At 30.9% G+C, this 13,698-nt stretch overlaps 1 protein-coding gene across 1 annotated transcript; it reads right to left on the minus strand.

The window, feature by feature from the left end:
• Positions 1-1,514: 1,514 nt before the first annotated feature.
• Positions 1,515-12,024, minus strand: LOC136969779 (zinc finger protein 85-like). The gene is made up of 6 exons (XM_067264036.1): positions 11,723-12,024; positions 9,457-9,541; positions 7,141-7,292; positions 4,270-4,333; positions 2,033-3,639; positions 1,515-1,577 (listed from the first exon to the last, which is right to left on the minus strand). The coding sequence occupies exons 1-6, from the start codon at positions 11,870-11,872 to the stop codon at positions 1,515-1,517; spliced, it is 2,121 nt and encodes a 706-aa protein (XP_067120137.1). The 5' UTR covers positions 11,873-12,024.
• Between the last annotated feature and the right edge of the window lie 1,674 nt (positions 12,025-13,698).

A 13,698-nucleotide genomic window follows, 5' to 3' on the forward strand; every position in this document is an offset into this window, starting at 1 on the left:
CAACTAAATTTCCACTGTCGTCCGTCCGGCTGTTTGTCTTTTCTCAATCTCGAGAACGGAGTTACATGAATATCGAGAACACATATGGAAACCATAAAGAAAGGAGGACTCGATTAACTATATACGAACTTTCGACGCAATCCAGAACTCACGTTGTTTCAATTCAAATTTTCTCCTGAAACAGCACGACTCTATTGTTAAAGGAAAAGTATGATGCACCGGCGTAGGGCTACTACTAATTTAAGGCAGAGAGTATTTATTTTAAACTAAATTTATTAAAAACACGATAACAAACTACTGGAAATGGCAAGCAAAGAACAGAAATATAAAAAGGAGACAGCCATGTCCTCTCTATTGTTTGTTTTTCTTTTGTTTTTTTTAATAAAATACTGAATTTTTTCTTTCTCAACATTTGTTACTTCATGTATGGTTTTCGACGTTTAATATTATCACTGATTGTTGAACATTCCATACATTATTTTTCTGTATCTTATTTATACATGTGTAAAAAATGAAAAGCACGGGAGTCAACAGGATTCGCGGGGGTTATCGCCAACAGTGTACCCCCTTTTAGGCATTGAATGATGGCTACCCTACTTAAAATTCATCTTTGTTTTATGAAAAGTGAAATTAAAAAAACAACTCACTATTTTTCTGGGGGTAAGCGTAAGAGTAAAACGGTCAGGTAAATTCTTGAACTGAAAGAACAACAACCGAGACCCCCGAGAGCAGTAAACTCGGATTTAAACAACGTAGAGTGGGAATGGCTTTGCCAAGGGCTGAGGAACAGCATCACAACGTCAAGCTCGACTTGAAGCGCCTCTCATTTGTTCATTGTTTATTTTCTCATTAAAAATATTCCGCCATGCTCGGCGGGAGAATATCTACTATATTATAAATATATAAATGAAGGCACAGACTAAAGATACACAAAGACTGAAAACTCTCTACGCCATGTGTCGTCGAATTTACAATCACGTGACAAATTTAAACTAATCACAATGAACAACTGTGCCAAACTCGGTTACAAGGCATCGCCATCGAATTCTTTACTTGACGTCACGAATGTTTCGGTTAAATTTATTCTTTTAGATTTATATTAATTTTAGTTACAGATATTTGTAACAGGAATACAAAAAATACAGAAATAACGATTGTGTACATGAATATATTCATTTTAATACTGTGTTTAATACAATCTGTTTTCTAAATGTCTTTTTGCATATTTTGCATTAATGTTTATTTCCCGTGGGATAAACACTCTTGATGAGTTTGGAATTCGACTGTTATTGTAAATAGTTATATGCTTCTCTAAAACCTCCCCAAACGTAAAAGACTGTTCACATATATTGCATTTAGGGGTGTATTTCTAAACAGTTTAGTTTCAGTTTAGTTTATGTTTTAAATTCGCTTTTACAATCTAAAATACGAATAATTCTGATGATGGCTTAATAAAAAAAAATTTAATATAAAAATCTTTGTTACACACTTCATAAATGTAACGAAGATTGTCTTCATGGTCTGTGTCTATTACACTTCTGACAACAAAACGGTTCTATGTTGAAACGAACTTTCTGCTGATTAATTAAGTTGCGTTTACTTTTAAAATTCTTTATTACACATATTAATTACACTTTTAAATGTGAAGTTTCGAATGTTCTTCTAGTGTGTTTTTAGTCTTAAATGGCTTGTTACAAATATTGCATACATACATATTTTTATGTTTAGTAATACAATGTCTGGTTAAGGTAGTGTTATACATATAACATTTTTTACATATGTCACAAACATACTTTTTTGTATCGCTATGAATTAGTTTATGCCTTCTTAAATAGTGTTTTGTTTTAAAATGTTTGTTACATATATTACAAGAGTATTTGTATTCATCAGTGTGTGTACGAATATGCAGTTTTAAACCAGAACTGCGTTTATAACTTTTGTTACATATATGACAAGTATGGTTAAATTCATCATTATGAACTATTTTATGAAGTACCAAATACTGTTTTGTTTTAAAACGTTTGTTACATACCTGACAAACATAGTTACATTCATCAGTATGAGTTTCGAGATGGCTGTTTAGTTGCATTTTCCATTTAAAACCCTTATTACAAATATCGCATTTGAAAGGACGTTCTTCACTATGTGTTCGTTCATGTTGCAACAACATATAGTTCCACTTAAATTCTTTTCCACATGTTTTGCAGGCATGAGCTTCGTGTGTTCTCTTGTGTCTTTCTAAACGATTATATGGAACACGCTTACCACAAATGTTGCAGTACACATTTTTCCGCTTTATATTAGATTTTTCACTATGAATAAGTTTATGACATCGCAAATTATTTTTCGTCTTAAAATACTTGTTACATATATCACAAGTATATTTGTATTCATCGGTGTGTATATTAATATGCAGTTTTAAACTAGAACTGCGTTTAAAACTTTTCTTACATAAGTGACAAGTATGGTTAAATTCATCATTATGAACTATTTTATGAAGTTCCAAATACTGTTTTGTTTTAAAACTTTTGTTACATACCTGGCAAGTGTAATTACATTCATCAGTATGAGTTACTTGATGCCTTTTTAAACAGTCGTTCCGTTTAAAACTCTTATTGCAAATATCACATTTGAAAGGTCGTTCTTCACCATGCGTATGATCATGACTTAACAAAGCGCATTTACTCTTAAATTCTTTTCCACATATCTTGCAGGCATGAATTTCGTGTGTTCTCTTGTGTCTTTCTAAACGGTCCTTACTATTTGGAACGGACTTACCACAAATGTCGCAAAACACGTTTTTACTATGAATAAGTTTATGCTTTCTTAAACAGTGTTTTAATTTAAAATATTTGTTGCATATATCACAAGAATATTTGTATTCATCGCTGTGTATAGTAATGTGATGTGTAAAGTTAGACTTGCGTTTAAACCTTTTGTTACATATATGACAAGTATGGTTGAATTTATCATTATGAACTATTTTATGAGCTTTTAAAGAATGTTTTGTTTTAAAACGTTTATTACATACCTGACAAACATAGTTAAGTTCGTCACTATGAGTTTCATGATGATTTTTCAAACTGTCTTTCCATTTGAAACTCTTATTGCAAATATCGCATTTGAAAGGACGTTCTTCGCTATGAGTTGCTTCATGATATGACAAACCATTTTTACGCTTAAATTCTTTTCCACATATCTTGCAGGCGTAAATTTTCCCATTTCTTGGAGATGACTTCACTCGATCCCCAGATTGCTGCAAACGTAAATTCCTATGAGAGATTTCGTTTTTATTCTCAGTTTGGTGTTTTTTCATGTGTCTTGTCAATAGAAATTGCCACAAAAACTTCTCATTGCAGGTTGTGCAGCGAAATGGTTTTTTTCTAATATGACAGAACAGATGTGTTTGTAATATTCTCTTATTTCTAAAAGACACTTTACATAAATCACACGTAAATAATTGTTTAGAATGAGATGCAAACATCACCTTGAAGTATTTCCTTTTAATCTTATCATAAATTTTATTCCATTTTCTACTGGAAAAATCGTATTTTTTTGTTTTGATATTATATTTAAAATGTATTTCTTTTTCTGCATTCTGCTGAATATGGTGTTCCTGAATTTGGTCTTCCTCCTCAACTGAAAGTTTAAAAAATAAAATAATAAAGTAATTATAATATTTGAATAAACGTAAGATAGTTTCAATATTAAAATGTTTTTCGTTTAAAAGCAAACCACCATTTGTTGTTTGCACTAAAAATAAAACATTTTACATTCATAAACTGATTGATTCAGCTTTAGTTTCTTTTTCGGACTTTTAAACGACTGGTAAAAATTAAATTGTTTTAATTTATCTATTTTTATTTCGTTTATTTATGTAGTTTGTTTTGTACAATGTTTTTCAAGAATATTAGCTACGTGTTTTTTAACACGTTGCACATAGTTACTTATCTATGTAATTAAAGAAGTTATATAGCCCTCGTTTACTTCGTTTCAATACATTTTCTTTATTATTAAAACAATAAAGATATTAATGAACAAAGCAAGATAAGATAAATCATTATATCACAACTTATAAGTTTTGATTTAATAATTCTAATCATTTCAACAGATTTTTATTAACTTCAAAACTTATATTAATACGATATAGGTAATTCAAATATCTAATCCAAGTTAAATGTATGACAGTTCAAACTTTAATGCAGTTTTTCAGATGCCCTCTAAATAATACTAATACAAAAAGTTTGAATTACGTAACATGTTACTTACTTTTGTTGTTCATTTCATTCTCGTTGAAATTTTCGTCCGGAGTGAAGAATTCATTGTTGACAGTCTAAACAATATGCAAAGAATCACTTATGATATATAAACCAGTAACGAGTTGCTCAACTTTCCCGGCAACGTTTTAAAATTTTGATGGCGCTGTCGGTAATGAAACTTTTTAAAATAAAATTTGATATTTTTATCGAATATAGAAAAGCAGAAAACTGAATTTTGAAAGCAGAGGCGAGTTTTATAACAAAAAGCGAAATGCGAATAACGAGTAAAATGATCATTAAGTCCGACCCTACATACGCACGACCCCCATTATCTTCCCACTCTCTTGATTTTTAAGCAGCAAAATCTAATAGCTTCGATCTTCCTAATAATCAAACGTTCCTGCAAAATTTCAAAAACTTTCCAAAAAAAGAACAGGAGTTAATTATAAATTTCAAACATGGTGAACAAAATCGTCCGCTTCACCCCACACACTATCGTCCATACATACAGATAAAACCCAATATTTTTTCCTTTTTATTTTTTTTGCATTTTTCGACGTTTGAAAGTTCTCTAAGTTCAGAAATGTAAATATCTTGGGGAGTCATTTATTGACCGATCGTCATACATTCTTTCTGTTATATATAACAGTCGGAAAAGTAATACGAATGTCATTACAAATCCGTGTTTTGTGATTTCACATACATGATACATATTAGAAAATTTAATTAAAATTAATTGTTTTGAAAGTTTTGTAGAAATTATTTAGTGGAAATATTAACAAAATAACAAGTGAGACTCTTCACTTTCCATCTTGTCCATTGATAAAGATATTACTAATAAAGGAGGATAAAGAGTTAAGATGAATATAAAGTAAAATAAACTAGTAGTAAATTCTGTTACATCTATTTTATTTATAAAGTAACTTAGCACGGTGAAAGCCAGGAGAACAGTTCTGTTTACACCTATTGAATTTCACAATTCGTTGTAAAACTGTTTCGCTCATTTTATTACATTAGAGAGGTTGCAGCCGAAGTTCAAACTTTAAACTTGTACGGCAAGCAGACGTACACGTTTGACGTTTGAACTCCAAGCAAAACACGTTGCGCCAACGTTGACGTCGCGCACTGATTCATGGAATATTTATACAAAATGACAGAAACGTTTAAGAACGACAAAGATTACCAATGAACATAAATAAACAAATTAGATCATTTTAAAATATTCAGAGAGTGTTAATAACATTAAATAATTATTTTTGACTTTAATTAGCGTCGAGTCTCCTACCGTACGATATAATAGTAAGACAATTCCATTGCCTTTTGCCTGTTCTCATCACAAAGTTTTGTTGAGAAAGGTTGTGGCTTATATAAATCCGAAATCAGCTTGGAAAATTATTTTTAAAAACTCACAAACCTGGTAGAAGATGCCGTAAAAGGCAAATTTACTTCTACAGTATCATAATAAACTATCATGAACACAAGTATATAAAAATACAATAGCCACTTCACATCACTTGCAAAAAATTTGAATAATTAAATAATTTCTCAATTAAATTCGTCTATTTCTTGACAATGTTATTAACAAATGCTTAAGTAATCATTATTATAGTGAAATACGTCATAAATTTAACCCAAAACACAGAAAAAGCAAACGTTTAAACCGAACTTCTACTCATTTTGTTAGACGTTCCAAACGCCATTGTCGAACTTCCAAAAATACAAGATGGCGGCGCTCGGCGTTTACGTTACAGCGATGGAAACTTCGGTTGCAACCTCCTTCTTATTTTGTTGTAATCAACTGCTACTTTACAACTAATCATGATTATTAATTGCAGTGTTTATTAATTTGTTGTAATCTGTGTTTATTTAATTAGTCTTGATATTATTATAAAAATAATTAATTCTGGTATTTTTTACTATTGTCGTTTTAATGGGTCCAAAGTAAATTTGCAAAAAGTTTCCTTAATCTCAGGTCCGACTGTATGTCGGACCACATTTCTCAACATGTGGCCGCACCCATTGTGGACCTGACCGAATGAATCTGAAATAAAAACTCATTGTTTGTTCTCCAATTTATCGTGCACAAGAAGCAGAAATACTCAAACTACTAACTGAAAAAGTTTGAAACACTATAATTTATATATAAATTTAATGTTGAAATTCGCTTTTTACTTACAGAGATGTTTTGTATGCATAATAAGATAAAGTACTGAAAACTAGTCAATTTTCACTCTCTGATTTTTTGTAAATTTTCAGATTATTTAACTTCTGTACCCAAAAAACATGGCAAAAAATTCCGTGGATATGTATGTGTAGGCATGTATTGTTTGGCATCTATTTCATTTAATATTTCAGAATGAATTGATGCTTATAAAATAAAATTTTGTACCGTACATTGTGAATAAGTGGTATTAATGCTATTAAATTTTGATAATGAAGCGTCAAGGTGTGTAAAGATAGAATATGGTCACGTGTAATATTTCAAGTCGGTTCAAACATAATAAAGTTTTTATTTATGGTTAGCGTGTACAATTGTTTGTAAAATTCATTTCTACCATAAAAATTAAACATTTCTTCATTTAATTGTAGTTAAAATATTTAAAAGTTATTAAAAAATATTGCTCCACAGATATTTTTATTTATTTATTATGATTAATGATATAAAATTTTTAAATAAAATCGCTTAACAACCAGGAAACTTACGCAACTCGTTGTTAGATTTTTTTTTTATAAAATATATATTTTGTATTTAATACAGAATACACGTTTGTTCAAAGCATAATATTATATTAGTGATAGTGAGCTACGTTTTCAACCATTAAAAATGCTAAATTAATATTAAAATTTCTCTATAAAATGTTTTGAAATTTGTATTACTTACTATTAACTGTTCATTATTATCTGAAAGATTAACAATTTCTTTATAATCCTCAGTCTTTACTTGAATCTTCAACTTTTTCAAGACAACTTTACATTCTGATTTTATATCATGTTTTACATTATAATTCTCTTTTACTTCTTCTTTCTTGATATCTGTAGTGGAATTTAAAAGTCTTGTGTTAAAACTTTTTAAGAAAAACTTAGAATAAAAATTCAAACTGAGCATATTTGCATTAATTACCATAACAATATTAAATTACATGTTTTACTACATCATTTATTTCTGATTACAAGCCGAAAACTAGCTACCAGTCACAACGAATTGGTGTTATGTGTGATATTTTTAACTATTATAAAATTAAAAAAAAAAAGCTGGATTTTGAAAGTAGAGATAAATTTTATTTATAGATACATAAAATTACTACTTTAGAAACTTAGGGCCTGTGAGAAGTAACAATACATCCAAGTCTGAGCACCCATTAACGGAGAATTCACTCTTTTCAGAATATCATAAAAACATATCTATAAAAACAATAAAATAAACACGAACAGACTTTTTCGGTTTTCATTTTGAAAAATTGAATTTATTTATATAATTGGGCTAAAATTGTTAAAAATTCTTCTCTGTCGCCTGTCTGTGTGTCAGTTTTTTCTTAATCTCCAGAATGGACAAAGATGAAAGCCGAGATCAGATAATATGAAAAGATAAGGGACACGATACCCCCGATTGAATGTGTACGAACTTTTGGTGAAGATTAAAAGTCATGCTATTTCAATTAAAATATTTTCTCTTGAAAACAGTTAATAAATAATCCGAACAACTCCATTGTTAATGGAAAAGTACGTATAATGTACAGAGTCAAAGCCACTATTAATTTGAAATAGAGAGCATATATTTTAAATTAAATACATTAAAAATTGCTGCCCGGCATTGTGACGACGTCATAATAAATAATTGCAAGCTTAGTTGAAATCTAAAACATCTAAATTGGACTTTTTTCTGTTGTAAGATTTTGGTTAATTCAATTAACGATTTTAAATCTGTCAACTGAATTAAATGTTATTGATAATATTAATTTCTATTTAATTCCTTCTTCACTATACACAACATATTCGCAGAGTTTTTCAAATGTTCTCATTTCGATTGCTATAAATGTAAATTTATATATTACCTATTATTCTTGTGAGACCGAGGGGAGAGAGCGGCTGGGTCCGACACAGCGTCAGTGGCTGGGGATAATTCGAGTGGAGGGGCTGGTCAGGTCGTGATAAGGCGTCGGTCGTACTCAAAACTGACAACAGGAATTAACTGAGACAAACATTTAATAGAGTAAAATAAAGGTAGATACAAAACACGAATCACGAAACTAGCTTATATTATATCCTGTTCCGTTATAAACGCGACAATTTCTGAAGGCTATTAAGCCGGTTCCTACCATTCTCGGTTAGGCGGTTTCGGTCGTACCTACGTCGGCGCTCGTTCCGGTCGATACAGGGTAACGTACATTCGGAAAAAGGCCGAAAAAGAGAAAGAGCGTAGGGTTTAAGTGAATACCTGAAAACTTATGGCTAAGGAGTCCGAAATATCTCTCGGAGTCAGCTGTTGCGGAGGTCGATTGGGTCCTTGATCTCTCCTGATGACGATCACACTCGAGGCCTGGAGAGGACCCCTCTTTTATATCCGCTATTGCGGAAGCTGACTCATATATCAGGTAATCTAAGAGATTATAAGTTCGAGTTGTGACTTAACAATTGTTTGTATACACTGTCCCAACTCGAACTCGAACGTTTTGTTAAAGGTTTTTACCTTATTAAAAGTGTCATCACTTATAACAGAGAACAGAGGAGTCAGAAGGTAAAGATTTGCTTAATGATTCGTGAGATAATTGCTTTATTGATTAATCGTTCAATTGGAATTCCTATTGAAACTATCGAGCGAGATAGGAAATAAGCGATAATGTTTGGTTCGGATTCCTCAGCAAAGTGGCCTTTTTTTCCATTCTCAAACGAGTGACCAATTCGGTCTAGCGCTAATTGGTTAACGAGAATGTCGCCCGACAGTGAATATGTCAAATTCAAACCTAGGTGCTAGGAGGTAAACTTTTCCAGGAATATGAGAAGGTCAGCTGTTTACTGCGTCGTAGTAAAGAGAGAAAATAAAAGGCCATTTTCTTGACCTCTCACGAAAAGAAATTCGGGGAAAGGAGAGAAATAATGATTCATATATTGCCATTAAAAATTCGAATAGAGCGTAAAATCTCACATTCTTATCAGTAGGAATATACTTTCGTAGTATTAAAAGCATTAGACCTCTTACCTCTTTCGATTTTATAACCAGAACGACTCCGAATATTAGAACGGTTTGTGTTATTTGTGGAAATTGGTTTTCCTTTAATATTTATCTGAAATAATAAAAAACTACGTTATATTATCAAAAAATTGATCATCATAGAAAAACAAATAAAAAAATTACTTAAACTGAAGCATAAGAATACGCTTATTGAGTAATAGACTTATAAAAATATACTTGAAAATAGACTTATAAATTCCCACTTTCCTTAGTCTGTACGACTGTTTGACAGTCTTTGTATTTCACAACTGTATTACTAACAGTAAAAGTATAATGTATACGGGCAAGCCACTGCTGATTTCAGGTGAAAAGCATATATATTCTAAATTAAGTAAAAAGAATATATAATAAAAAATTGCAGCCCGGCATTGTGACCATGCCACAATAAATATCGGTTCGTTGATTATCTTTTGTTTTTTGCAATTAGAATAAGTTTGAACTTCTCTTACTTTCGGGTCTTGTAGTGCATATAACAAGCAAAAGTATAAAAATCGTGTCAAGTTTGACCCTCAGCTTTTGGAAACCTCCGCCTTTTAAGACTCCCCGAATCCTCTAAAATGTTTAAAAATATAAAGATTTTATTTGTTTTTACAATTTCATTTTCTAAAAAATACAATTTATCTTTAATCTGAAAATTAAGCTTTTGCCTTTTTATAACAACTAATAATTTAAATAATATAAAATTTCCTAACAGATAATGCCACATACAATTTTGAAGTTTTTTTGCAGGAAAAGTTATGCAAGTCGTTGCTAGATATTTTCGATGAGAGATAACTTCAGGTTTCTTATTTTGTGATAATCTATCTCTCGATTATTATCAATCTCCAAAGGATTTGATCGAAAATGGGAGAGATCTCGAGTAAAGTTTCACTACTGCTTAGGCGTGACAGCACTTCAAAGTCCAAGACATATTTTAACTGAATACAGCTAAAATATTATTAATTTTACAAATATAATACACTAAACTAACACTACACGTACCTAAAATATACATTTATAGATACAAAAGTAGATACGTTCAAAATATTATGTGGAATTAAGCATGAAATGAAACAATATCAGCAGGTAAATATCAGTACTTTAAATGAAACTACAAAATTTCTCTAAATAACGCGTAACTTGTCTAAACAAGAGTATTATAGTTATTGATTCCGACATAATAAATAATCTAGCAAACAGTTGTTTTAAAAATTTACATATTATTAATTATTATAAAATAGCAAAAGACTTAATTTTAAGGATAGAGATAAGTTTATAATGCATTGTAAATGGTATCAAGTAAAGTCTTCATTAAGTCTGACCCTTCACGTGATATGATGCGTGACCAGTGGCAAACCGTCTATGGAAGCTGTGGAAGCGCCGCTTTCCTTGTATTTTGTAAAATTTGAATACATATTGTGTGATTATTTTCATATTTTAACGTACAGTACTTTCAATTAATTAAAATTACTATTTCATTATTATCGCATTATGTGTCCACATATAAAAAACAATGATAAGATTCGAATATAAATTCTTATATTCCTTTTCCTAATGAGAAACCCGTATTGTCGAATACGGGACAGCATCCTCGGAGAAAGTATTTAAATGGCATAAAGCAGCCATATTACAGGTGCATGCAGTTTACACAGAACCAACCTGACGAGGTTGAGCTGGTAAACGCTACACACCAACATATCGTATAACGCGTTCAACGATTCTATCCAGGGCCGGCATAGCTTCCCTATTATTACATGCCACTTTACGCAACTGCACGTGACTACTCTCTATTTATCTATCCTCCTGACCTTTCACAACTAAATTTTAATACTATCAATGCCCCTTATATACAAGCTACCATGAGGAATTTCGTTCCTTTATTTTCACCACGTTTTTAAATATTAAGCTAAATGGACGTCAACACACACACACACATACACACACGAAACAAGTTTGGTTCTTTTATACTGTTTTGGTTTCAGGAATTGTCAATAGAGATTTTCTGAACCCAACGTAAAGATTTTCAAAAAAGTCTTAATAGTCAAATCTGACAGAATTGAATTACTTGTTATTAAGATATAACAACCAAGAAAGTAAAACGTACAATTGTAGCTCGTAAGGCCATTATTTATAGGAATATACTGTTTTAAAAATATATATTTTTCCATTTCCGACTTTATATTTTTGTATTACAGTTGTGTTTCTTGTCCTTAAAACAACTCTGAGATCTTACAATAAAGTATTTTTCACTCACCTCTAAAGGTTCCGATTTAATTGTTTTATAACACTTCTCATCTGTATTAAATTCTCTTTTGAAATTTTTAAAATCAACTTCAAAGTTTTCTTCGTTTCGTTCAATTGTAAAGTCCGAATATTCCGTTTCTAACTCTTCTTTTATCTTCATTTTTTCGATTTACGATATTTTCGTATGTCAACAATCTGTATTCAATCAAAGAATTAATTAATTAATAAATGTTCATTCGAAATTTAAAGCAAGCAATAAGGAAAGACGAGTAAACTCATTACTATTGTTCCGGTTGTAGCAGTAAACAACAGGTGCACTTTCAGGGTTGACGGAAAAAACGTGTCTAGCAAACGCGACATTTTTCCGCTACAAAATCACTTGTTATATGGCTAATAGTGTTGTTCTTAAAACGCATCTATAAATGTTTATAAAAAAAGACTAAAAATAAAATATTTAATCATATCCTTAGAACAGAAAATCTTTCCGGTTTACATTATACTAGGTGCAGGGGCAGATCTAGGTTTTGCGGGGCTCAGAACTTGAGTCTTATTAGTTCCTATACAGATTTGCTCCTGATTATGTAGCCTGATAGTTAAATGTTAAATCTCTTATAATTAAAAGATAAAATTAAAAAAATAAATAAATAAAAGAAAAGAAAAAACGGGTAAATTTATAAAGTAAATAAATAAAACTACTGAAAATATGAAAATGAATATAAATTTGATTATCTTTTGTGCGAAACAACACTAAAATCGTTCTTAATATTTATGTAGAAAAAAACGACAGTTGCAATTAATTAAAAATAGAATAATCAATGCAGAAAATTCAATGCAAAATTAATATTACGCGAGGATCCAGAGTTTCTAATTTACTTTTAACAAAAGTTCGTTATATTTGTTCGATATTTTCGCCTGTTTTTGTATAACGAAATTAAACGAAAAACTTTCTTTTCTGTTAATTTACAGCAAATTCCATAATCCATTTTTCCTTCTCTGACTTGGAAATAGTTTCAGGAAAACCTTTTCCTAAAATTCACACTTTGTGTCCTTACCGTACAGTACATTGTTCTCCAAATGTGGAAATCATTAAACGCATTATTCTTTTAAACCCGTTATAAAACCTTTAAGAAAAAGAATGTCAGTAACGCCAACCTTTGCCTACCGTCCAATACTCTGCATTAAGTGCCCTCTGTCGCCCCACTTGTTTCTTTTCGCCTCCCTAGATTTTCACAGAGCGTTGCACCCCCTTTTAGAGACGGCTGCGCTAAACAGTTTAACTTCCGACACATGTAAAAAAAGTAGAAATTTTGTTCCGATAGTTCTAATTGGAGGAGTTCTGCGCTTAAAAATGAAGTCACTCTCACGCCGGACAGTTCCCTGGAGTCTGCCACTTAAATCTTGTTGCCTGTGTGAAAGACAGAGTAACCGCTAAAATTCCTAAACCTGCAAAACACTTGAAAGGGAGGGGAATTCAAAGACGAAGAGAAATATTTCCAATTTAAAAACTAGTTGTGTTTAAAAATTAAACCAATTTAAAAACCAACTTAAAACTATATCATATTTATGTTATTTTGTGAACTCTCTTTCTCCCTCTATCTTCATTCGAAAGGAAAATACGATTCTCCAGGCAACATTTAAAATTTTGGCTGCGCTATCTGCTATTATAAAATAGAATAACATTAAAGGATGAGTTTTACAAATACTTATAAATTCTAGTAATGAGTAAAGTTGTCATTACGTTTGCCCTAACGCGTTTCTATCAACCAATAACCGTTCGTCTGGTAGTCACGTGAGAAAATACAATCACGCGGTGTTTTAACTTCAGAAAGAACAACTGAGATGACTGACATTAAAATGAAGACAAAAGGATAATAAATTTAATAGAAATTCCACACAAATAATCACATATAATTTAATTGAAAGGAAAAAACGAACGAATTTTAGTCGAAATAGTATTCTTTATCCACAGATCTTGATCGAGCAATA

Source organism: Centruroides vittatus, unplaced genomic scaffold (assembly GCF_030686945.1).
Source record: "Centruroides vittatus isolate TY-2023 unplaced genomic scaffold, ASM3068694v2 contig_1804, whole genome shotgun sequence".
In the NCBI taxonomy this organism is placed as follows: domain Eukaryota; kingdom Metazoa; phylum Arthropoda; class Arachnida; order Scorpiones; family Buthidae; genus Centruroides; species Centruroides vittatus.